The sequence below is a fragment of the Ixodes scapularis genome, unplaced genomic scaffold, assembly GCF_016920785.2.
Source record: "Ixodes scapularis isolate PalLabHiFi unplaced genomic scaffold, ASM1692078v2 PGA_scaffold15__6_contigs__length_5221840, whole genome shotgun sequence".
Classification (NCBI taxonomy): Eukaryota; Metazoa; Arthropoda; class Arachnida; order Ixodida; family Ixodidae; genus Ixodes; species Ixodes scapularis.
In genome coordinates this window covers 1,913,830-1,939,190 of record NW_024609841.1, presented here as the reverse complement: position 1 = coordinate 1,939,190, position 25,361 = coordinate 1,913,830, and the positions used below count along the sequence as shown (strand labels likewise).

Sequence of the window (25,361 nt, the reverse complement as noted above, 5' to 3'; positions counted from 1 at the left end):
CCGCTGGGAGAACAAGATGGTGACGATCTTCACCTCTGTAGTCGCTGTCACAAAGTAAACGTAAGCTTTAGAGTGGTGAGTGATGATATTTGCCACGAGTCTGGAAACGCGCTCTTTGCACTCCCGCCGATCGCAGAACAACTTGTGGAGCCGGTTCCCGTGTTTTCTGATGTAATTTATATTTCTGACGGGGCCATTTCCAGTTCCGAAAATTCAAGAGGAAGACAAATGTCACCAAATGGAGCCACCTTTTATTTATTTATTTACTTACTTAAAGCGCCGATAGCGGTACATTAAAGCGATATGAAGGAACGTAACGGAAAGCGCACGTGCACACATTTAGAAAAGTGCGAAATCGAGGATATTTTGGGGAGGAGAAAAGTAAACTTTGTACAATGCAGCGGAAAAAGCGTGAACGCCCAAAGTGTCTACAACCTCCAAAAGCAATTGGTTCCATTCGCTAATGGTTTTGGGTAAAAATTGGTTCCATTTGTATTCTCGGATTTTTAGTTCGTGATCGACACGATGAGATATATAATGCGTGGAGAAGAGGTAGCTTTCACGGTGTATGCCAACTCTACAGTAATATATGTTATGAAACAGTTTTAGCCGTAGTTTCTTTCTTCTTGTTTCAAGAAATTCCCTACCTAAATATTGCTTCATACTTGTCATGCTGAGTTGCGTGCTGTAATGTGCTGAGACATATCTAGCTGCTAAGTTTTCAACTCTTCTAGTTAATTCCTATCGATAGCTGTTGGTGGGTCCCGAACTGCACAGGAGTACTGGAGAACAAATCTAATGTAAATTTTCTATAGCAAGTCTCGCGCACCTGGCGGGAATTGTAGAGTATTGCGTCGTAAAAAGCCCAATAGTTTACAAGCTTTTGCAGTGACGTAATCAACGTGCCTATGCCTACACAAAGAGGGTGTTAGGTATATACCAAAGTATTCAAACCCAAAGACAGTTTGGAGGGGTGTACTGTCAATGAAGTATATATTTATAGGTACATCTCTTTTCCTTGCAAAGCATCAGTGTACAGTTTTCTCTAGGTTTATTCTCATATTCCGTTTTGGCACACATGTGCATCATGAACAGGTCACGTTGTAATTAATTGCTGTCATCCACACTTCTAATTCATCATTACACGACACAGTCATCTGCAAACAGTCTCATATGAGAAGTGATATTTTCTGAAACGTCATTTATATGAACTAGGAACAGTAGTGGGCCTAGAACCGACCCCCGTGGGACGCCTGACGTCGCATCAATATAGTTTGAGATGCAGCTCTGTTTACAACTACATATTAAGACCTAAAATCTAAGCATTTTTGAATCCACAATACTACGCGTGATTTAATATTAAAGCAATGTAGTTTACAAAGAAGCCAATTGTGGTCTATGTTATCAAAACCCTTTTTTAAATCTATAAATACACAGTCTATGCAACTTCGCTGATCCAACTTTTCACTTACTTCGTGAACAAACTCTGTTGGTTGGGTAACACAAGATACTCCCTGGCGAAAACCATTCTGGTGTGAATTGAGCAATGCATGCGCGTTGATGTGTTTAATTATGCTGGTATATATGTTCCAAGGTTTTACACAAAATACTCGTTAAAGAGATGGGCCGGTAATTAGTAACGAGTTCACTAGGTCCAGATTTGTGTACAGGGACAACACAGGCTATTTTCCAGTCGCTGAGAAGTCAACATGTACTCAATAATTTAGCAAAAAACACCTTCACAAAGGATGAAACAGATCGTGCACACACCTTTAATATACTGCTCGACAAGCCGTCCGGTCCTCCCACTTTGGTTGCACCCAAGGGCTGTATTAGCATTGTGATTCCATGCTTGTCAATTACCGCCTCTTCCATTGTTTCAGTATTCATTCTGGTTGGTCTTGACTGATTAAAATTTACCGTTTTAGGAGAAAAAACGGAACCGAAAAAGTCGTTTAGACAATTTGCTTGCGAAAGACTATTTTCTATTGGACCGCCGTTATGTGAAAGTGGTGGTAAACATACTTTATCTTTTCTACTTCTTTGAACGTACCACGAAAAGGCTTTGGTGTTTTCTTTTAATCGCGATTGGAATGACCCCAGAAAGTTAGTTTTTGCTTTGCTCATTGCTGTTTTAAATTCTTTGTTTATAGCCAGCAATTTCGCTGTACACTCTGGGGATGGATTGTTTTTAGGATTAGTAAACACCCCCTGTCTACTGATACTAAGAGCCCGTAACTCATTATTAAACCACGGCTTAGTTTTTGCAACTCTTGCTGTTAGTAACCAAGACGACAGAAAGTGGTCTCGCAGCTCAAGCATTTTTTTTTGTTTCCAGAAGTAACCATAGATTATTAACATTAAGTTAATTTGATAATGTTTCAAAATTCTTGTTAGTATCTGTCTAAGGCAAAACTTATCTCTCCAGTATTTCAACTTGCATGATTGTACATGCTTCGGGCAGTGGTTGGTTGTAGTTTTTCGTACGATGCATGCATTTCACAAGGAACCACATGGTAGTCACGTATTCCAGATAGAAGGAAGGTGGACTTTACCCAAGCTGGTTGGTTTGTTAAAACTATCCACCTGAAATGTTGTTTCCTCTAGTCGGTTCGTCTACAATATGTGTGAGCGCAAATGTTCGCATCATGTTTATCATTTCCTTGCGTACTCCTGATATCGCGCCAGACGGCAGCATGAACGGATTCCAAGAAACTGCAGCTATATTAAAATCCCCATTTATAACAAGACAGTACGTTTGAATCGTTCCTAGTGTTTCAGAAAGTTCAGTGATGACATCAACCGAGCTTCCAGGCAATATATAAAAAGAACAGAGCGTTAGTGATTTTGCTATTTGATAACCTAATGCAGGACAACACAGCTTCGCACGACCTAACAGTGATGTCAAGGAGAGAGGAAGAGACAGTATTACCTACTCATATAAAACCGCCCTCAGCATGATAGCTCTTGTCTTTTCTGTAGCCTATGTAGTTGTTTGGAAATACCTCGTCAACACTAATGATATTATCTAGCCATGATTCAGTGCCAAGACCACGGTAGGCTTTGTGAAACACAACAAATTATAGAATGGACCTTTTCCATATACCGACGGCACCAGGCGGTGGCTGCGGGAACTAAAAAATCGAGGAAGTGACCTGCGCTACCAATCAATAATGGGAGCTACGTTACCAGTTGCTTCGCTCTCTGAGCAGCGTCGCGTGCCCAATGCAACGAGGTAGGCCTAGCGCGACTTTAAAGAAGGAAATCCGTAGCGTCCACCCAAACGTCGTGTTTTTCTTTCCGTCCACTTTCTTTTTTTGTGTAACACAATTATATATATGCTGCAATTACGTGTTCTACTCGTCGATTTACAGCCTCATTCCGAATTTCCTCGATTTTTTCGTGCCGACTTCCACCGCTTGACATCGGGCGCTCGCGCGTGCGCAGAACGCTTCTCGGAAAAGGTCCATTCTTCTCCTTTATTTTTAACGCTCCAGCAGTTCACAATAAAGAAGGTACACTTAACGCCTAGCAGCTCTTTTTCTCTAAGGTATTCTGAACAACTTGACCAAGTGCTTCGTCGCAGACGAATCTTGTATCGTTCAAGTACAGTGCATTATACCGAAGGTTTACAGAAGTATTGCCATTACGGTAATATTTTGCGGAATTCCAAAATTGTTTTCTTTTCCTTCGGACCGACTCTGAAAAATCTTCCGAGATGCTAATGGAACTACCTTTTATTTTATTTGTGTTTGACAAGACAGATTGTTTTTCTTTTATAGTGTTCGGATTTTGCAAACAGACTGTCTACCAAGTTTGTGCGCTCTTTCAGTTTGGACGGGTTCTAATCCAAGTTTAGTTACGACTTCCTCTACTCCTTCCTCAGCATTCGTAGGAACCTCCCAAGTGCCTGCGTCGAGTACTCTGTAAAAACATATACAACCGCGACGTTGATCTTTTTAAATCGTCTGCTTTAGCTGTTAGGCTCTTTAGGACACTATACGTGTCCTCACACTATTTTCTGCAATTCGTGATTGCAGATTTCATGTATTTAAATTGTGTCAAATGGTGTTCCAATGACTCATTGCGTTTGTTTAGAGCGTCCAAGGTTGCTTTACTCTCTTTTTCAATAGTTTCAATAGTTTGAAGCTTAGCCTTAATTTCTTTTTTGCCATCTAAAAGCCTCCGTAAGGTGGCCGCCGTACCATGACCGGGACTCAATTCAATGTCTCCGCATAGTACCAACAATACGAAATAAAAAGCGTAACTGCGCAGTAAAACAAACCGTCGACGTACGCGCCAAGTGACATTGCGTGACATAGCGGTAGCGAAGACGATTTGAGGTTGAACCGGATGTACAAACAATCTAGAACGGTTAGTAAGACTTGAACTAACCCGGAGAGGCGACAGAAAGTGCGTGAGCAGTACGACCGTGATCGTGCCGGTTCCACGCCCTAAGTTGTCACTGAATCACTTCGTCTTTTGTACGCTGTATGCACGCCGACTGTCACCCCAATGTTCGTAGCTTGGCTGTAGACATTGGCCAAATTATGTCAGCGGACCCGTTCCAGGAGCAGAGTCGTTGAAGCCGAAGTCCAGGCCAGTCGATGTCGGATGCACGGCGCCTCCATTGTTCACTCGGTGCAGCGGTGATGGAGCATAACGCCTCACAACCTGGACACGCAGCAGAAAGTGCGTGAGCGGAACGACCATGATCGTGCCGGTTCCACGCCCCAAATCTTCACTGAATCGTTCCGTCTTTTGTACGCTGCATGCATGCCGATTGTCGCCCTAATGTTCGTAGCTTGGTTGTACACATTATTCAAAATCGGTCAGCGGACACTCAGCATCAGGGCACCGAAAAAGCTCGTGCAATGGATTGGGCGGTGTTCTCAAGCACCAAATACGAACTGATATTTTGAAAACAACGAAGTTAAATTTCATGACAGACGCGCGCATATTTGTTGAGAAACTAAGCTATAAAGTCAAAGAAGCAGTGCTTGTTTCAATCGCCCAAGAGGAGATAACCATTTTCGGTAGTCGAAGAAGAGGGAGTTGAAGAAGGTTAAGGCATCAAAACGCATTGAGTCCCCACACATGCAGAGCAAAGCAAAAAAGCAAAGGGACAATACCGTCATATTTTGTAAAACTTAAAATAGCAAGACACACATGCTGGGCCATGAACCGGACAGACTAGCATGTTTCAACATTGCATTCACTTCGACCCTCTGGGACCGGGCTCTCGGCAGTGAGACTGCTGCGTTCAACTCTTCAGCAGTGAATTGCCTGAATATTGGCCCGTGCGAAGGTTAACTCAGTATCGCAGTGAGCTAGTATCTAAAAAACTTGCTCCCTTCTAATAATGTGGGTCAATATTCTTCGTGTTTGTGACTGTTTCTTCACTGATATTTTCGTATTACAGAGAACCGCCAGCAGAGATGGGAAAATTACTTTCAAAAAGTAATTAAATTACATCACTAATTAATTTTCTGAAAACTGCGAAAATGTAATTTAAATTACATTATAAATTACCGAAGACTAAATGTAATGACATTACATTACAATTACTTTCCAAAAGTAAGTAATGAAATTCTTTTGAAAGCACGTTTGAATACCTTGAGGCAGTAATTCGCGCTCATTTTATTTACCGTATACACACACACAATGTTTATAAAACAAGCCCTCCTTTGCCCACGCAGAGCTTCTGCAGGAACCAGATCCGGAAAGCAGCGAGGCACTGGGCATGCGCAGTGCCAACAGCAACGACACCGCAGTGATGCCACATCAAATAGGTGGGTTGGTTTATATGTAGCAAAACCCAGATCATCCGGTTTACACCGCAACAACCTCATGTGCCTCAAAGTGAATCCTGCTGAACAGCGGTTTTGCTGGCGCACACAACATAAGTGTTAAACATGATGAATCGCCTCTTTAGATGGGACTCAGAAAATCAGTCGACTCACCTGTTTAGCTATTTATTTAACGGTGAAGGTTCTTACTAAAGAAGTGATGTGTTTCGGTCTTCCTGATTTAGAAGTTGTAGTCCGAGTCAGTTTTTTTTTAAGTCGGGCAGTGGCAGTTCGTTCTTAATCGCCACGTGAAACGTTTCCCTTCCGCCTCCCCAGACACAATCTTACTTTATTCTCCCAAGAGCCCATTCTCAGTCATTCCTTTCAAAGGGAATTTTCCCCAAACACGTAAAGAGCCCAACTCTTTATGCATTGTTATGCAAAGGGCCTGGATAATTGCTAAGCAGAAGCGTCGCCAGTTGAGGAATGGTGCGAGCTTCCTAAATTGCGCACATTCCCAACAAACGGGGGCGATATCTGCTTGTAGGCTTATTCCCGAATAAACTTCCCAAGGGAAGGTAGGGAGGCATACCGCAAGCGGCACCTGCTTTCCTCGAGGACGCACTAAACATTCTAGGGCTTTGACAAGCCATTTGGAATTAACTATTTATTCCGGCCGTTTGTTGTTCAATGGTTGAAGCTTACGGTTCGACCTTGCGTGACGAAGGTGCATGCTGGGGTTCTGTTTGTCCTGTCCTCTCAAGTTTTAACTTATGTTTAACCACGACCAACTCTATAATAGGCGACCAGCTCACCTTCTTCTGCCCCAGCACACCGCTTTTTGTTTTGCTTGTTTAGCTTTTTTTAGTTCACCTACTTTCCGCCGCTCCCGCTGGCGCTGCTTAGAATCTCCACTTTCCCCGCTGCTTAGTACGTTCGGGAAGCCTGGGGAGGCTAGTACAGGCTGTCTTTTGGCAGTGCACGCGTGGACGCGTAGTTTTTCTGGCTGTAAACTAGCCCAACGTTAAAGGTAAAGAGGAACTCAACGACGGGCTATGATGGTCTTCTGCTGTGTGCCGCTGTGCAAGTCGAGCACGCGGACTTCGACGGGGGTCGCTTTCCACGAGTTCGCGGTGACGGAGATCCGGAACGACTGGCTGAAGAAAATCTCTTGCCAAGCAGAAGGCGAATTAGTTACCCACCAAACTATGTAGCATAAAGAGAAAATAGGTTCTCCTCATGTTCATAACACAAAATAGGTCGCGGTACATATAAGTTTACAGCGTCATCCTTTACACGCCGAGTTGCGAATGTTGGACGCTGTATATAACCTTCCTCATTTTGAGCGTTTAGTTAAATATGCAGTGATGCTGATACAGCTACGTACCAGATCAGCCGTCATTCATCGGAAGGAATGATGTTCACGTGTTAATGTTGCGAGCTCGCGAATTTCAGATGACGCGGAATTTGCTGACAGGGTGTATATTTTAATTATGAGCATGTTAGACGTCATTGATAATGTAGTGATTGCGCAGGCGAGCTGGTGGATGTTAACCATTTTGTTCTTAGCCCGAGACTGAGGCAGGAAAAGAGGAAAGTTTCGAAGTAGAAGAAAAATGAACAGTCGAAGACACGTCTCTAACACAGCTAAAGACAAGTTTATTTGGTCACCTTCTTATATACACTCCACAAACTTCACCACAGCACCTTCCCGATCTCGAAAGCCAAAAGATAACAAAGGTCTCACATCTTTCCACCACAATTGTCAAACGGCCTTGACGTTTTCCACAAAGCAATGAACAATAGCTCCCCTCATCCGGAAGGCACTTGTCTGAATCCTTTGCGTACACAGTACACTCTCTACCTCTACTCTCCGACCCATAATCACAAAGCATCCCGGTAACAGAAGATATCAATCCACGTGATACACAAAGGAAGAAACCACTTACACCTTCACATTCAACAAGCACTTCACAAAACTTTCAAATCCGCAAGAATGATTTTGCGCTGCTGCTAAGCTGTAACGACACCTGACTAATGCAGTTGCCCATTGATTTCATTCTTATTGTTTCTTTTACAACCCTTTTGATGTCGTTTAACTCCCTGTGTATTATCTCTGTTTCTGACCAGTGGGGTATACAATTATTACATTCTTGAACATGTTTCGCTATTTCCGAATTGGCAACGTTGTTTTTGACATTCCTTTTGTGTTCAGTCAATCTGTCATTTATACACCTTGACGTCTGCCCCACATATTTAAAACCACATTCCAGGGGGATTTCATATACCACTCCATTACCACACGGAATAGACTTTTCTCGGTGCGTTTTTGCGCATTCCCTTACACTTTTGTGGAAGGGTGTGAGCTTACTTAACTTATAATCCGAACTAAAAACCAGATCTACATTGAACTTCTTGGCACAAGCCTTTAAGTTGTGAGAAATTTTGTGATAAAATGGAATTACAATAGTTCTATTTTTTGGCCTTTGCTTTGGTTCTCCTGTACATTTGTTTGCGAATTTTACGGATAACTGCTTCCTTACGAATTCATCCTCATAACCAGCACCGTTCAGCCTTCTCCACTGTCTTTCCACCGATTCATCCAAGAAATGTGTACATGATCTTTCCATTGCATTTGTGATTAAAGACTTTACAATACCCGCTTTCACTGTTTTTGAATGGCAACTCTTTTTTGACAGCAGCGGTTTTGCGTTTTCTTTTCCATATTCCCAACATAGCCCTTTTTCATTGTGAATCATAAGTTCTAAGAACTGCAGTCTACCATTCGTAGGTCGTTCGACCGTAAACTTCAGTTCCGGGGCTGCCGATCTGATCAATGCTTCCAGAGTGTCAGATAATCCCTCCCGAAAAGAACAGATCAAAATGTCATCGACATATCTTTTCACAAAACAGGACTCCGACGTCATCTCCTGCAATCTATCAGATACAATACAATCCAAAGAATTAAGGTAAATTTCCGCTAACGCCGGTGCGACACTCGACCCAATGCATACTCCCTCTTTCTGTAAATACTTTTTCCCTTCATACTCTACTATCGTTGACTGCAAGTAATAATCAAGAATGGCAAGAAAACTGCCCACCGAAATGCCTGACCGCGATTGGAACCTTACCAAATTCATTTCAAGCACCCCTTTTACCCTTTCCATCAGCCGGCTCTTCTCTAATGAGTAATAAAGATCCTTGATGTCCATTGACAACACATCTCCTTCCTTTCCATGATGATCATCGAGTATTGTGATCAACTCACTCGAATTTGTCAGTGACAAAGACTTATCTAGAATTGCATGTTTTAAACCTTTTTGAAGAAACACGGAGACTACCTTTTGCCAAGTCCCATTCTCATTGATCACTACTCTAAGTGGCATCTCCGGTTTATGATCCTTAAGGAAGAATTTTACGCTCAACGCTGAGTTCGACAAATTTAACATAGTCTTTGCTACATCTTCAAATTCGTCTTCCTCTAAAATGGAAACTATATTTTTCTTTAACTTTCCGATGTTTCCACTCCATTCATGAAACAAGGATTCCATCGCGTCGCCTGTTTTCGTTTGAAATGACGATTTTGAAAGAACCGCGAATCTACCGGATTTATCCGTTTGTAGCAATTGTAATGAACGATCCTCTAACTCCTTTCTTACCGAGTTGACGACACGAAAATTCCTTTTCTCATTTGGGTATTCATTCCCCATTACGTTTTCCATTCTGCCAACAGCCTGTTCAATAAACGCCGCTTTTTCTTCATGCCTGACTCCTCTCGCAACCGACTGTATGGATGAAAATACATCCACCCTTGACGGTTTTACATCAATACAAAACTTCGGCCCCTTTTCCAAGACTTCTTGCGTCTTCCCTGACAACATTACGCCACCCGGGTTGATAACAGAAGATCCACACATCCGATCGAAAAAACTATAAAACCGTGACTCTCTAGCCCTTCCCTCCTGAGATCTCATCTTAATACTATCCAGAACATGCTTTCGTTTGACATACCACATTCGGTCGAAAATTGTCCTCCTGATGCTGTTCCAAAGGATGTAGTCTCTGTGCCGCTTGAAATCACCTCCCACCAGGAGCTCCCAAAGTCTTTCGGAAGCGCTGCGTATTTCTTTGATCCGGTGACTTGAGGCTTCTCTGTACGCATTGAGGCTCCTCTTCTTTCCGCTCCAATGGCCCCCCGATACCGACAGGTGTTTGAATGCAGAAGGGTCCACGAATCTTTTTCGAAGGCAGATGCCGAAATATGCAACCTCGGCCTCCAGCTCCGCCAGTCGACGTCCCAGCCGGTCCAGTACTGCTACCGCTTGACAAATCCAGGCGGTCGGTGTCGTTGATGATGTGGTTGCACATGAGAAGGGGATCAAGCCTGCTTCAGGTATGATCAATGATAATGTAGTGATTGCGCAGGCGAGCTGGTGGATGTTAACCATTTTGTTCTTAGCCCGAGACTGAGGCAGGAAAAGAGGAAAGTTTCGAAGTAGAAGAAAAATGAACAGTCGAAGACACGTCTCTAACACAGCTAAAGACAAGTTTATTTGGTCACCTTCTTATATACACTCCACAAACTTCACCACAGCACCTTCCCGATCTCGAAAGCCAAAAGATAACAAAGGTTATTACTTGCAGTCAACGATAGTAGAGTATGAAGGGAAAAAGTATTTACAGAAAGATGGAGTATGCATTGGGTCGAGTGTCGCACCGGCGTTAGCGGAAATTTACCTTAATTCTTTGGATTGTATTGTATCTGATAGATTGCAGGAGATGACGTCGGAGTCCTGTTTTGTGAAAAGATATGTCGATGACATTTTGATCTGTTCTTTTCGGGAGGGATTATCTGACACTCTGGAAGCATTGATCAGATCGGCAGCCCCGGAACTGAAGTTTACGGTCGAACGACCTACGAATGGTAGACTGCAGTTCTTAGAACTTATGATTCACAATGAAAAAGGGCTATGTTGGGAATATGGAAAAGAAAACGCAAAACCGCTGCTGTCAAAAAAGAGTTGCCATTCAAAAACAGTGAAAGCGGGTATTGTAAAGTCTTTAATCACAAATGCAATGGAAAGATCATGTACACATTTCTTGGATGAATCGGTGGAAAGACAGTGGAGAAGGCTGAACGGTGCTGGTTATAAGGATGAATTCGTAAGGAAGCAGTTATCCGTAAAATTCGCAAACAAATGTACAGGAGAACCAAAGCAAAGGCCAAAAAATAGAACTATTGTAATTCCATTTTATCACAAAATTTCTCACAACTTAAAGGCTTGTGCCAAGAAGTTCAATGTAGATCTGGTTTTAGTTCGGATTATAAGTTAAGTAAGCTCACACCCTTCCACAAAAGTGTAAGGGAATGCGCAAAAACGCACCGAGAAAAGTCTATTCCGTGTGGTAATGGAGTGGTATATGAAATCCCCCTGGAATGTGGTTTTAAATATGTGGGGCAGACGTCAAGGTGTATAAATGACAGATTGACTGAACACAAAAGGAATGTCAAAAACAACGTTGCCAATTCGGAAATAGCGAAACATGTTCAAGAATGTAATAATTGTATACCCCACTGGTCAGAAACAGAGATAATACACAGGGAGTTAAACGACATCAAAAGGGTTGTAAAAGAAACAATAAGAATGAAATCAATGGGCAACTGCATTAGTCAGGTGTCGTTACAGCTTAGCACCAGCGCAAAATCATTCTTGCGGATTTGAAAGTTTTGTGAAGTGCTTGTTGAATGTGAAGGTGTAAGTGGTTTCTTCCTTTGTGTATCACGTGGATTGATATCTTCTGTTACCGGGATGCTTTGTGATTATGGGTCGGAGAGTAGAGGTAGAGAGTGTACTGTGTACGCAAAGGATTCAGACAAGTGTCTTCCGGATGAGGGGAGCTATTGTTCATTGCTTTGTGGAAAACGTCAAGGTCGTTTGACAATTGTGGTGGAAAGATGTGAGACCTTTGTTATCTTTTGGCTTTCGAGATCGGGAAGGTGCTGTGGTGAAGTTTGTGGAGTGTATATAAGAAGGTGACCAAATAAACTTGTCTTTAGCTGTGTTAGAGACCTGTCTTCGACTGTTCATTTTTCTTCTACTTCGAAACTTTCCTCTTTCCCTGCCTCAGTCTCGGGCTAAGAACAAAATGTTAGACGTCGTTTGTTTATCTGATACTGTTTACTGTATTCGTTACTGTTTTCAATTTAGTGCGTCACTAATAAAGAAGTTAGTAGTCTGTGTCCTAGTGAAAATGAAAGAATAATTCTAAATATACAGCTTGTCTCTGTCTCTCCTATTTTAACCATTGTTATGAGTATGCCTATTTTAATGGTATATTTTAAACATTTTTACGCTTTTGCCTTTCCTACAGCATTATTTCAAGAGATTGAGTATACGTTTTCGTCATGCATACAATAGTATGTTCAGTACTGGTCGGGCAAAAAAATTTTGAGTGAAGAAGAGCCATACCCTAAAACCGAAACTAATATCTTTTTATTGAGATTTGGAGTATTTCTGGGTGTGCATTTCTTACAAAAGGTATCAAACTGAAGCCGGTCGTACTAAGTGAGAAAAAACACTGTGCGCTATAGGACTCGAAGCTATACTGATAAGCAAAACTCCCATTGGTCTACGTTGGCTTCGCATAACTTAGCTCTTCTCAAAGGGGGAAAAATTAATAACTTAATTAATAGACCGGCAATAGAAAGCGCGGTCGCTTTACTCTGTTTAGAGAACATGTCAAGAAAGCTATGCGGTTGTCGACAGAAAAGGTTACAATCAAACTCGTGGGTTTTGTCAACACAACCGCCGCCCGTCGCGTATGACCGCGAGCGCATTTGGAGATGATACGCGGCGGCGCCTGGCGGATTTCGCTGTCCCCAGCCGTCGACACGTGGTCGTGTGTTTAACTCACTAGTGATGTGCCGGTCGTCTTCTAGCCTATAAGCCGTTCATCCCTAAGATGATGCACTGTCAGCTTAGGGATGAACGGTGGAATCTACGTGTATGTTGGAGCAGTCACACGTCTATCGTCCGCCACGTAACCACGCTGTCGTTCATGCCCACGCGCAGAGAAAGGGACGGGTCAAGCGGTCAAAGGAAGGTGCTTGATTGGTCCTGGTTATCTTGTAGCTGCCACCGCACTGTCAGCTTAGGGATGAACGAAGTATAGTATCGTCCTCATGACGCGGCGCCGTGAATCTGTCATGCCTAAAGTTCGTAAGCCATTGCCTTCCAGCGATGTCTACACGTAAGCTTTTCTCCTTCGGCTAGCCAGCCCTCCTTTCTACGTCTGTCCAGCTCTTCGTACGAGGTTTTGCGCTTCAGGTGGCCGTCGTTTATTTCCTCCGATACTCTTTCACAACAGTTCACAATGGAAAATAATTTTCTCCTTTTTGAAAGCTTCCAAATACCTTTCTAATTTAGGACAATGGAATCTCAAAATTAATGAGCAATTTCCTCCAAATTACTGCCTGGAAGTAATTCATTACATAACTAAATTACTAGGCTAGAGAAGTAATTAATTACATTGCTCACTACTAATTTAATTACTGTACTTCCATTAGAGTAATGTCAGTACTAACATCCCTGACCGCCAGTTCCGTACTATGTACCTTTTACGTGCTGTGCCATGTGTGGTATATCAAAAACGCACTTGAACACGAACTTACAGCATTGAGAACTTTAACACGGACAGTAAAACATGTTTTTAGAGCGCAGCTGTTAGGGGCCCGTTTCCGGCTTGAACGGCATCGGCGTCGGCGTCGCCGTCCCCGTGACCGCGAGGTCAGGTGACCCCCCAGACCACGGGACCCCCCCCGTGACCCCACTGAGGTCACGTGACACCCGGAGGTCACGTTAACCCCCCCCCCCCCCAAGGTCACGCGACCGCCCGAGGTCACGTGCCCCTTCCTGAGGTCACTTGACCCCCCTGACGTCACACGACCCCCCCCCCCTGAGGTCACCTGACCTTAAGGGGTCACCTATCCCTCAGTACGCTTCCATCCTCCTCCTCAAGAGCTGCGCTCTAGTCTGACGTCACAGGGAATTGTAAGCGGCTTTCATTTTTTGTCAATGCAACCAAAGTGTGTGCTTCGAAAACATTTTGACACAGTTGTATAATTCTGCAGTATTTCTGCGATCTGTCAAGCTTTTCAATTCACTTGATGCAAATTCACCGGCCTGATCTTGCACAGGACAATTTTAACAGGGCTTTTTGTCAAATAACACGCAGAAGTGCCTGTCAGGATCCCTTCGAACCGGCGACTTATTCAACTTGACTGCAGATTACGTTTTGCTAGTCTTTCTTTTTTAATTTTGAGTATTTTATGTTTATTGGTGCATAAAAATATTTGGTAACCATCTGTGAGTTATGTTTTATACACGAAAGAAGTAATATTGCTCCCCTTCTGTGGTAATAAGTGAAGCAAAAGTTTCAACATCGAGCTTGGTAACTAAATATACATGCCAACATGAAATATGTTGATCGTATAAATTATAATATCTTGATCGTCTAAACGGCAATCCCCAAAGCGCAAACAATTACTTAGTAATTCGTCAGCTTAGGAACCTTTAGCTACCACGAAAATATTTGTGTTAGCTATTATAGTTTTGGTTTATTGTCACTGGTTCCTGAAGAATTATGATTAATTTTACCCTTTGATATGTACTTTTATTTGTCGAGGATTTTGTTATATTTCTTGTATTTTTGCATTGCGTGACTCGGTGCAGTATTGTAACAACCCCATAAAACAAATGTCATTACTCAGAACGTATCAATCTAGTTCTATCAATGAATTATTTTTATGGTATATAATACTATTATGTCGTTATTCATGCATACCCATGTCACAATATTGACCAGTTGCATTAACAACGCAGAACTTACGAGACTCAAGCTTTAATTGCGGACATACAAACAATATATTGCACGTTCTATTTATATTTCCTAATAAAACACTATCATAACTTACTACTAATAAAAATGAGGGAAAATAAAAGTGGAGTATCTGTTTTAGAAAACCGACTTAGAATTCCCAAGATTTTTTTAAACATGGTGAATTACGATACACGTAGAGCATATTTATTACACATATAATATTGAATAAATATTGAATCGAAATAACTAGCCTTGAGCTTTTTTTTTTTAAGATATCAAGTTTCATAACAAATATTATATAAGTAACCCATAAAACATTTAAAAATTTTGCAACAATGATCAAGAAGACACAGTTTGACATACAAAAGATATTCCACAGTTTATAAAAAAATAATTCAATAAGCACAATCAGAACTCTTTTCAAAGCATCACCAAAAAGTTCTAGTGCGGTAGTTTGATAATTGAGCGACAAAATGCCGAGCGGTCAAGCATGCAATCTACGACAGGCTGAAGAAACGTCAGTTTTCGCCTCGGTCGCTACAAACCCCTATAATTTGAAAACAAAACAAAACAAAAATCCGCGAAGCTTGCAGTTTACACTCTGTTTCATTTAAAAAGTTCTGCCAACACGTTATTTCTGTTTTTTTTTTTTGGTCATAATTGAAAATACGATTTTAAAATTATCTCTATTATACGGGACACGCTAGTACATCGTGCCAAGCTGTCAAACCAACTTCAAGTGCTTCCGGTTTGAAATTCCCCGCATGTACGATGTTACGACACCGTGCCGTACTTCCTCGATTTCGATAAGCAACGGGAATTGTACGCAGCGACAAGCACGTCACTCTCAATATGGGTCCAAGAGGAGGATATAGAAGCCAAACCACATACAGGCGAGGCGCTTACAACACGCGGGCACGAGGTGGTCTGAACTTTGGTTCCCCTTTGTTCGCCCGTCATTGTGCCGCTGCCACCAAACACGCCAGCGAAAACAACGCGGCCAAAGGTTTCATTCGTTTTCTTCTTTTTCTTTTTTGTTTCCACCCATCCCCCGGCTTTTCTTCTTTCTATACAACAAGACTAGCAGTCAACACGAACTCTGAAAGTGGGGCTCAGATATCGATTATTTACCCACCCGTTTTGTCAGTTTATCTGCTTGTATACGCTAGAGAGGAGGGAGTCAAGAAACAGCTATTTGAAATTATTAGCGAAATAGAACCCCCTTTCCCTTCCCATAAAAACAAACAAACAAACCAAAGAAAGAGCTGACAAGTTGGAAGTGCGCCGGCGAGTGTTCGCCGAAGCTCCCTTTCATACGAGATCTCCCGTTAAAAACTGCTAAGCGTCTTTGTTTTGCGCCGAAATTGCCGCCATCGCAGAATCGCCAAAACACGACAGCGTCCTTGGAGTTTTGCTTCCTCGGACTTTTTTGAGGCTTTTATTTCTAACTGCAGGCAATACAACGAAGTGCCAGAGGCGGTTTGCTTGGACAGAAAAACGGATCACAAAGGGAGTACATTAACGTTCTTCGTTCCTGTTCTCTTGTTTTGGTGGAGCAGGCCGCTTTCGATGTTCGAGCGCTGTCTCGGCATGTCCTTGCGTGCTGTCGGGGCGCTTTTTGCGACGCAGCTGCTGATTTAAAGTCAGCGACATACGATCGGAAGTTCAGGGTTGATGAAATGCTCTCTTCGCTACTCAACTCCTCTGACCCGGTTCATTAGCGGGTACGAGGGAGACGTGAAAAGGGAATTAAAACCGGGCTCTTTACGCGGCAGGTTTTGCCCAGTGATATATATTCCAGTAGACTGGATCGCGGATCGGGAGCCCGAATGTGGTAGCACCGGTGGCCACTCCTTGACACCAGGCAATACACATAAATCTATGCGAAGAATATTTTAGGGCGAAAAGCATACTTGGTTCTGTATCTTCACTTGCTCGTTTAAATTTGCCCCATAGTCAATTTTAATTAGTAAAATTGAAACACTTTCGAAAGCCTCTGAGAGTATGTTTCCCTGTGGTGAACGAAAAAACAACTTTCATTGGTCTTCCTTTTTTCAGGTCGACCAATACTTAAAAGGGATGGGCGGCTTTTTTCACTGAGAAGCATCATTATTGGAGCAGGATACGAATTACTTTCCTCGTTGACTCGGATGGTTAGAGAAAGACAGGAGTGTGTTGCGAGACACCAATACAAAGAATCATCTTCTAATAGCCCCGCGGGAAGGAAGGAAACCGAAATGCCACCCCATGAAGGTTTAACATTCGATGCGTGAAAGAGAAAGAGAAACAAAAACAAAGCAAACAATGAAAATAAAGAGAATGAGCTTAATTAATAAAATACGGGAAACGGTTTCGCGAACCGCTGTTCCACCAATCCACTCCTTGAGATTGCTGAATAAGAAACATAAAAAACAGCTTGACGGTGTTTGCGAACTAGCTTAAAGCTTGCACAAGAGTAGACAACCAAGCGCTTTGTCTATTATCTTGTGCAGCTCCCAACGGTGGCAAACCTAACATCCTGGAAAATCAACCCCTCGGGCAGGGAGGAAAAATATTGACCGGTTGAACACTCCCTCTATATCTTGTGGGCAAACATCGGCGAGTAGAACAGCCGCAGGCGCTATACGCCTATTTATTTCTCCGCTCGTGCACACTTGCCGCGAGCCAAAACGCAGACCTGAGTGACATTTCTCCAATTCTGGAGATTGGGGAAACAGAAGAACAGGACAACACGAAGGAAAGGGCAACTCAGCCACAGGAAATCACGGACAGGACAACACGAAGCGGAGATTCGTATTGCCCTGTCTTGTTTCCCCACTTTCCAGGGTAAAAAAAACTGAGTCCTTAACCAACTCGCCTGCATCCTTGCATTAACAGCTGAGCGGGAGTACCGCTCGGCTGGCCGCCTTGCTTTCGCACTTTTCAGCTACCATAAAGGTGCTGGCATTCAGCCAAAGCATCCATTTTTTTTACATCTCGCAAAGGCAGAAAATTATTCCAATAGACTACTTCAATATCCGTCACCGTCTACCGTGCTCGCTGCATTCTGGGAATGTGTAGGCCAGGAGCAGGGCGCGTATGGATTTTGCTAGAGTGCCTCAGTGTCCTTCCGTTTAGGGTGATGCCATCGTTTGTAGTACCCAATGCCAACAGAAATCGCAGGAAACAAAATGTCGCCGTAGCACAGTCAGCGCCACGAGCGCGTGCATGGATACGCTCTTTCAGGCGCTTCAGTATAAAAAAAAAAACGCGTTCGAAACAAAATGGCCAGATGTCATCACCCCTAGCAAAGCGCACATGAAGGTACCCTAGATTTTTCTGCCCACTGATTCTCACAATGCATAACGTGGCATTACACCGTGATGGGGCGCGTCGAGTTTTGGAATAAGTCTATTTGCAACTGCTCGGACCCGTCTGGTATAAAGGGTAATCACTGGACGCTATATAGACACTTTTCACTTTTCATAAGTGAGTGAGAAAACATATTGATCAAAGGAATGGGATACATCGCGATTTCTTGATAAAGTCACCCAATCGTGATGGGGGAAGGGGATTAAAAGAAGGGTAGGCGGAGGAGGCTAAATGTAGCAGGCGATCTCCGATGATGGACTAAACTAATCAGGGAATCGAGAATGCCGAAAAAAAAGCGCACACTTGTAGCTTTCCAAGACGCGCAATCTTGATGGTGTGGAATGAATGTGGCAAACGCACTATAAAAGCTCGCGATCGGCATGCGCTGAGGAGTTCTGCACTCAGGGATGGCCGCCGGCGAATACGTCCTACCCCTTTTTATGGCAAACGCCACCAGGCGGTGCTCCCAGTCATTGACGTTTCAGAGAACTCCCGGTTCATAAGAAGCATGAACAAAACCCACCTTAAGATTGCTGCTTTAAATGTCGATGAAACGTTTGACCACCAATTATTCAGGTGAACGCTAGAAGGACAAAGAAGTGCGAGATCTCTTAATGTGTTTCGAATATTTTTTGTAATCCAACATTCCTCTTCCAAGACGTTAAATTGTACACGCGAAGGCCTTCGTTAAATCTCCAACTTTTGTATCCGTGTAGCATTTATGCTTTCTACAGCACTGATGACATAAGCAAGCTCAAAAGGTTGGCAAAGACAGAGCGACAGGAAATCGCTTGGGACGCAAGTGGCAGTTCATGCTTGTAAACAGGAAAACTGTCTATAGACACCTTAAGGAGAATTCACGTGGGATTTATTTTCACCCTTTTTCTTATAGCCGGTGCAGAAATTTTCCGCAACAAACGAGTTGCATGCTCGCAGTTCCGCATGTAAATGGGGTGCTCGGAGTGAGCTCGGGTCACGGCTATTCGCCCGGCATCTGGCTCCAAAGTTGGCACCGTGTTCGTACCATTCGAACGTATTTTGTGAACAACCTATTTGCTGATCTTGCTGTACGTTGGTAGTCCACTGGTGTTTTCAGCGTTTGCAAGTGTGTCATGTCTGTACAAATAAAGGCGCTACCTCGACTGACGCCTTGACATCATGTATTCGCTTTAGCGGCGTTCATCGCTTGTTTCGCATGGTATTTGGATTCCGAAGAATACTCGGCGGCGTGTTGTAATATATTTATGAAGGCCGAATATTTATGTTAATCTTCGCTTCACTGAGTTCAGCTTTTAGATGCGAGCATTTAATTTAGGTTATGCACGGGTTACGGTTGTAGGTGGAAAACAAGATCATATGATCAGTGAAAGTAGCGCCATGGCCTTCTCTGCCTGCTAGCCAAACACAGATAAATACAAACATACAGATAACCGAAACCTCGCAAGGCAATTGGTTAATCTGTCTCCGTTGCTATGGCGATCTCCATTTCGCCCCCTTCAAATTATCGAAGCTTCGAGAGTGTTGTTCTAATCCAGTCGCACTAGCTAATTTAGATCGGCTCTCCGGGAACAAAGACGTCAAGAAGAATTTGTTCATTTTATGAGCCAAAATGGCGTCCATGCGAGGATCTTGCCGCTAGCTTCCCACGATCCAGTTACTTTAGTAGAACAGAGCTTCTGAACATGAAGCCATCAGTGCAATTTTCAGCACCTGTTGTTGGGTTGGGTTGAGCTGGGTGATTACATTCACGGTTATCAAAAGATTATCAACGCCCACCTTCGTTTACGCACGTGCCGAATGTGAAAACGATGGCATTTCTACAAAATTAAATATTTGAGTGTAATATGATCTGAGCTCTCGCGTTATGATGAAGCAACAACACATGTTTTTTTTTTTTTTTTTTAAGTTAAGATGAGCTAGAAAATTACCGAGATGTGAATTGGCCGATAGAAGTCAGGGAAGCCAAATCAGCTCTGTACGCTTGAGTCCCTGCATAAAATGAACGCTTGGCGTTTCTTAGAAGTACAGACAACCACTGTTGGCGAACGCGAAAGACGCGCACCACGAGACCCCGAGCAAGATGCGCACCCCAGTTTCCTTTCAGGGGCCGCTCCATAGCCGCTAATTTTAGTGTTGCGCCGAAGTTTGCTTCCATGTGTCACACGAGGCACGGGCTCGTGAATTGGCGTATTTGATGATTTGATGCTGCTTGCAAGACAAACAAACGCATCAAGGGGCTTAACTGAGGGTATGTGACTCTTCGGAGTGACCTAGGGACTCGCGGAGCGCGAGGTTACGTAGCACATTCTTACAGCTAGATTAGTTCATAGGTCGTGGCATCGACTGCAATCAGTCTAAAATTAAAAACTCGTCGCGCGGCGGTGAGAAGCAGCACGTCGACATTGCACCACTTCGTCATACATGAGTCGCCTCTCATTGCTTCTATTTTTTGTGTCGTGCAGCAGAGAGAAATCTCACGCAGAACATACTCCGTCCAGACGGCGAAACAGATATACTCGTGCCGCGGGTAACCGTCCGTGCAAGCTCGTGAAAACAGCAACAAGAGCCAATGCTCTGGCTTAGTCAGTCAATCAGTAAATTAAGCGTTTATTATTTTGCCGAAAAAGGAGGGGGGATGCATGGGCACGCTTTAAGATCATTATACCTGATGTAGCTGATAAGGTGAATCGATGCGCTACACCCATTTCCAAGGAACGTCTCACGCACGATTGGACGGAATGTATATCTCAGGTAATATAATAGACTCAACGAGTAATAATCAAGTCAAACCAGTTTCCTTTTCTGATCATTGCATAGTATCAGTCTGGTTTGGGCCGCGCAGACTCAGAAGTGTTCATCAGCAGTGGGAACACTGGAAGCTCAACCTGGAGGCTTCTAAGTGATGAGCAATTTTCAACTAACGTCGCCTTACTTTTGTCAAATGCATTGCAAAACATTGACACGCACATCTTTGCAAAGTGGGATAGCTTCCAGCAAGAAGTAAAAAAAACATCGCAGTCGAACGCTCTTCAATTGCATCATATATGAACAAACAACAGCAGTGCGACCTTTTAGATAACCCTGCACGAGCTTGAATGCTTAAATCAAGGCGCGTGCAGTGACGATATTAGCACACTACGAGCCCAGCTTCAAAAGTATGAAACCCAAAGGTACCGCCGAATATTTATTTGCTCGCGGAGGAAACGCTTTCTCCTCCGCGAACAAACCTATGAAAATACCTCTGCATGACGAAAGGCGTAATGCACTGTCAAAGGAAACAGTAGAAATTAACAAAGATGGATCGATACTCACCGATGCCAGAGAAGTAGGTAAATTGTTTCACCGCTTCTAGACAAATATTTTTAGAACAGTAATACCCACGAACGAGAAGACTGAGATCGAACAGGCTACTAACAGGGATGCCAACACTTGACGAGGAAGATCGCGATTTAATTGAAGGTCCCATAACATTAAACGAAACTAAGGCTGCCAATAAAGTTCTCCCAAATGGGAAAATACCAGGACCAGAAGGAATAAGCGGAGAATTTTACAAAAAGGTTCCAAGACATTGTATTTTTCTGTTTTACTGGCTGTATTTGAAGAATACTACACACAAAAATTTCTTCCCCCTTCATTTTACCGTGGAGGCACGGCATTGCTGCCAAAAACAAAAGATACTGAAAAGCTTAAAAAGATGGAAAACTACAGATCAATATCCCTTTTCAACGTAGATTATAAAATTCACGCCAAAGTGCTCAATGAAATACTTCAGTGCGTAATAGAGAAGCTGCTAATTGAGCACCAAAAATGTGGGATGCACGGCGGATCTATCCAAAACAAACTACATGTTGCCCGTTCCGTCCTAGAGTCTGTATCAGACAGTAATGACCATCTATCACTTGTACGAATAGACCTTACAAAAGCCTTTGAACGCGTGGGTCATTCATTTTCATTTGCTCTTCTTGGACACGTAAACGTAGGAGAGACACTTCTGGAAGGAATCCGACTTTGCTACAATCATTGTACGACACGACTGAAAATCAATAACACACTTTCTGATGAAATTAAGATCAAATCTTCCTAAGGCAGGGCTGCCCGCTATCCACCCTCCTTTTTCCATTGCATTTAGAGCCCTTGTGCCTTCGCATCGTGAAAAAAAAATGTATTCGTGGATACTCCGTGGCAAATCTTGAGGTAAAAGTCCTGGCATACGCAGACGATGTTGGATTTTGTACGTTTACAAGAGAAGTGTCGAGTGTCCTCCTTCGACTACACCGAAAAGGAAGGCTTATGCGTGGAAAGATAGAGCCTTTTTCAGTTTTACTAGAGCCACTGTTTGTAATATATTCCTCGCTTCGAAGCTTGTGTAGGTTCTTCAAGTGCTTCATTGCGTTCGAGCAGCCATTCGAAAATTCCATAGAATATTTGCCACTTTGATATGGTGCGCAACGTCGGAACGTGGAAAAAGTGACAACCTATTCCTCCCTCTCGAATTTGGTGGTTTAGGACTCTCTCACATTTCTGTTCGCCAGTTATTGTCAAGATTCCTTATTTTAAAAATGCCAATCACAAGTTCCTTAGAGTCAGACTCCAATCACGCCTTGCTGAGAGTTTAAGTTGTCTTGTTGTTTCAACGGGCGAAACGTCGAAACATTTGGAGCGTGTCTCACGGAGCGGCTCATGGCCTCCCTCGCGGATTTTGGAAAGCGCTCCGGATGTACCAGCTGAATTGTCCATATGCTTATTTCGGAATCATAAATTTTGAGAATGCGTATTGAAAAGGAGCGCTTTGATTACTTGGCTATTGTTGTATTTCGAAGGCGGGGAACAGCAAAATGCCGAGCGCAGTGGAAGGCGGATCAGGCTTGTGCTTACACGAACCGGAAGTGTGAGCATTGCACGAGCGAATATATTTCCTTATGCAGATAGCAGACTGAGCAGAAAGAAAATAAGAACATGAAAGAAGAAGCAACTTGGGACTTAGGTGTGGGTCGAGTAAACAAGCCGTCCGTCCGGTCCCCAGGGCGTCGTTAGGGGTCCCGGTGGACCTGAAGTAGGGAGAGGGAGAGCGGCAGCGTCCAATATTCCCGGCTTATATTGGCCGTTCTCACGCGACACCAACCTTCCCCCCTCCACACACACACGCACTTTTTTTTTTCGGTGCAACTACGTGTAATCGTTATATGAGAAAAAGATGCGTTAATAGTACGTCATCAAATCACAGGTATCACAATCTTTTGGGCGGTTATTTCTGTTTTTTGGTTTGGGAGTGTAGGGCCTTATAATCTAGCAAAAGTCAAAGTAGAGGCAAAATTGTCCTTTTTTGAAAAGAGTCTGGGTATCTTGGCCCTAATTCACCAAACAAGCGCCAAAGTTAGCCCTTACTGCGACTAGTTTTGTTGTCATCTCTAATCTTGGGTTCTAAAGCGCCAAACGAGAGCCAGAGTAAGCACCTTCACTACTGGTTCTTTCGTTAATCTTTCTTGACATGTTTCGTTCGAGTCTGGCAGTTTGGAAATTACGTAGCGAGCCAGAGTAAAGTCGTAGCCAAGGAAGAGTAGTTTAGCACTTGGAGCAAAAGCGTATTAGGACAAACCTCGAAGGAGAACTGTGGCCCAATTTCGGCCCCGCCAAACTTCTGCCAAGTTGGGCGTTTCTCACGCGTGCTACCTGAGGAGGGTCAGTGACAGCTTAAAAAACGGAAGACATGACTTATTGGGATTTTAGCTTCTTGATTCGCTCTTCACTGCAGCAACCTAGCGATGATACGATTCTCGGCACTCGCCTCGCCCTGCGTTTGCGCCCTGCATTTACAGCATTAAATTTTGCCTCGACTGTTGACACGACGCCGGAGTAGTGGTGCAAAACAAAATACGAAACATGAGCAGTGCCCTCCACGTGTTTGTTGATTCACGGTTGATTCACTCGATTAAAAAGCGTTTGCTCAGAAAAAAGAAAAACCGCTGCATAGGTAGTGCTTCAAGATACTAAGAAGTAATTGTTCAGTCACGAAGGACAAGCGCGTGCGTAAAGATAATTTGATTTTTTTTTCATCAAATCTACACGAGGCTATATTCGGGTCGTGACTCGCGAGAAAGAACGTATTTACAAGTTTGTGCAAAACCAACTTGACACTCGAAATGTCGGAAAAGACAATTTGGGGAGTGCAAGAAATAGCTAGATTGGGTACTCGTTCAATGATATATTATTCATAAAAAACTGGAAAGTTACGACAAAAGTAACGTCGTTACTTTCATCGCTACCTCAGAAAAAGTAATAGAACTACAGTTACAAGTTACATTTTTAAAGAGTGACTCATTACAGTTACAAGTTACCAAAAAAGTAACGAAGTTACAGTAACGCGTTAGTATTTAAGACTGTAAGAACTGCGGATAACGAAGCAACGATCGAGCGTGAACATAATAGTCTATGGCCTGCGATTCTTAAGATGGCAGTAGGGAGACAAACTCATCCTTTTCTCTGTTCATTTATATGTAATTGGCTTTAACTTTTGAGTTAGATGCGCTTCCAGGCGGTGCCGAGAGAAGGCGATCATTTTCTAGTCTTTTTTTTCCCTATTATTGCCCCGAAATAATCTGTCACACATCGGAACAGCGCTGGCGCGAAATGGAGGCGACTTGGGCGCTTGCTCAGTCAGCTAGTTCGGTCTCGTAAATCTCTGAAGCCTCAGACAGCGGGTGTGCGACACGACTCGCACTCGGCGCTCCGGAGGTTCGGCGAGATGCAATTTTGATCCGGCCGAAGAAGAAGCAGGCCCTCCCAGTGCAGGGATCCGAGAGACCCGGCGGGGCGAATACACAGGAATAATTTGGCGGGCGCCGTTATTCACGCCCGACACCCCATTGTCAGGTGCGAAGCATCCTTCTTGCTCAGCCGGGAACTCGGCCGAAGGCACAAAAGGAACTGTATTCCAATCGATGCAGGCGGGCACAAGGACTCCTCTCAAGCCGCAGGAAACTGGGTCGCAGACTTCCTTAGGGGCGAACTCCGGACCACAACCCGCACAGGAGCAGAGCGCGGTCCTGCGGGCGCATTTTGTACATACATACGCTTTCTCTGAAACTCCGGAAGTGCGCCGGGATACGCTCGGATTCACAAACCACCGGTTGCATCTTAATCAGTTCACGTGATCAGCGAACTAGAAGGGCCAACGGTATTCCGCTATAGCCGTTATCCAGATGCACTGCGAAACGAAATGCGCCAGCCTCATTTTTTCGCTGAAACCGCACAATTACCTACCGCCCTGCTGTTTAGTTAAACTAATAAAAAAAAAACCTCTGATTTTATTTTTCTGGCTTTTTTTTCGTGCGTGTGTGCGTG

The 25,361-nt window shown here is 43.5% G+C and overlaps 1 protein-coding gene across 1 annotated transcript; it reads right to left on the bottom strand.

The window, feature by feature from the left end:
• Positions 1–7,771: 7,771 nt before the first annotated feature.
• On the bottom strand, positions 7,772–10,256 carry LOC120842732. Its single transcript, XM_040213905.2, has one exon. The coding sequence runs from the start codon at positions 10,235–10,237 to the stop codon at positions 7,772–7,774; it is 2,466 nt and encodes an 821-aa protein (XP_040069839.2). The 5' UTR covers positions 10,238–10,256.
• Between the last annotated feature and the right edge of the window lie 15,105 nt (positions 10,257–25,361).

Coding starts and splice junctions, on each gene's coding strand:
- LOC120842732 (XM_040213905.2), bottom strand. CDS start 10,237: ATGGTTAACATCCACCAGCTCGCCTGCGCAATCACTACATTATCATTG.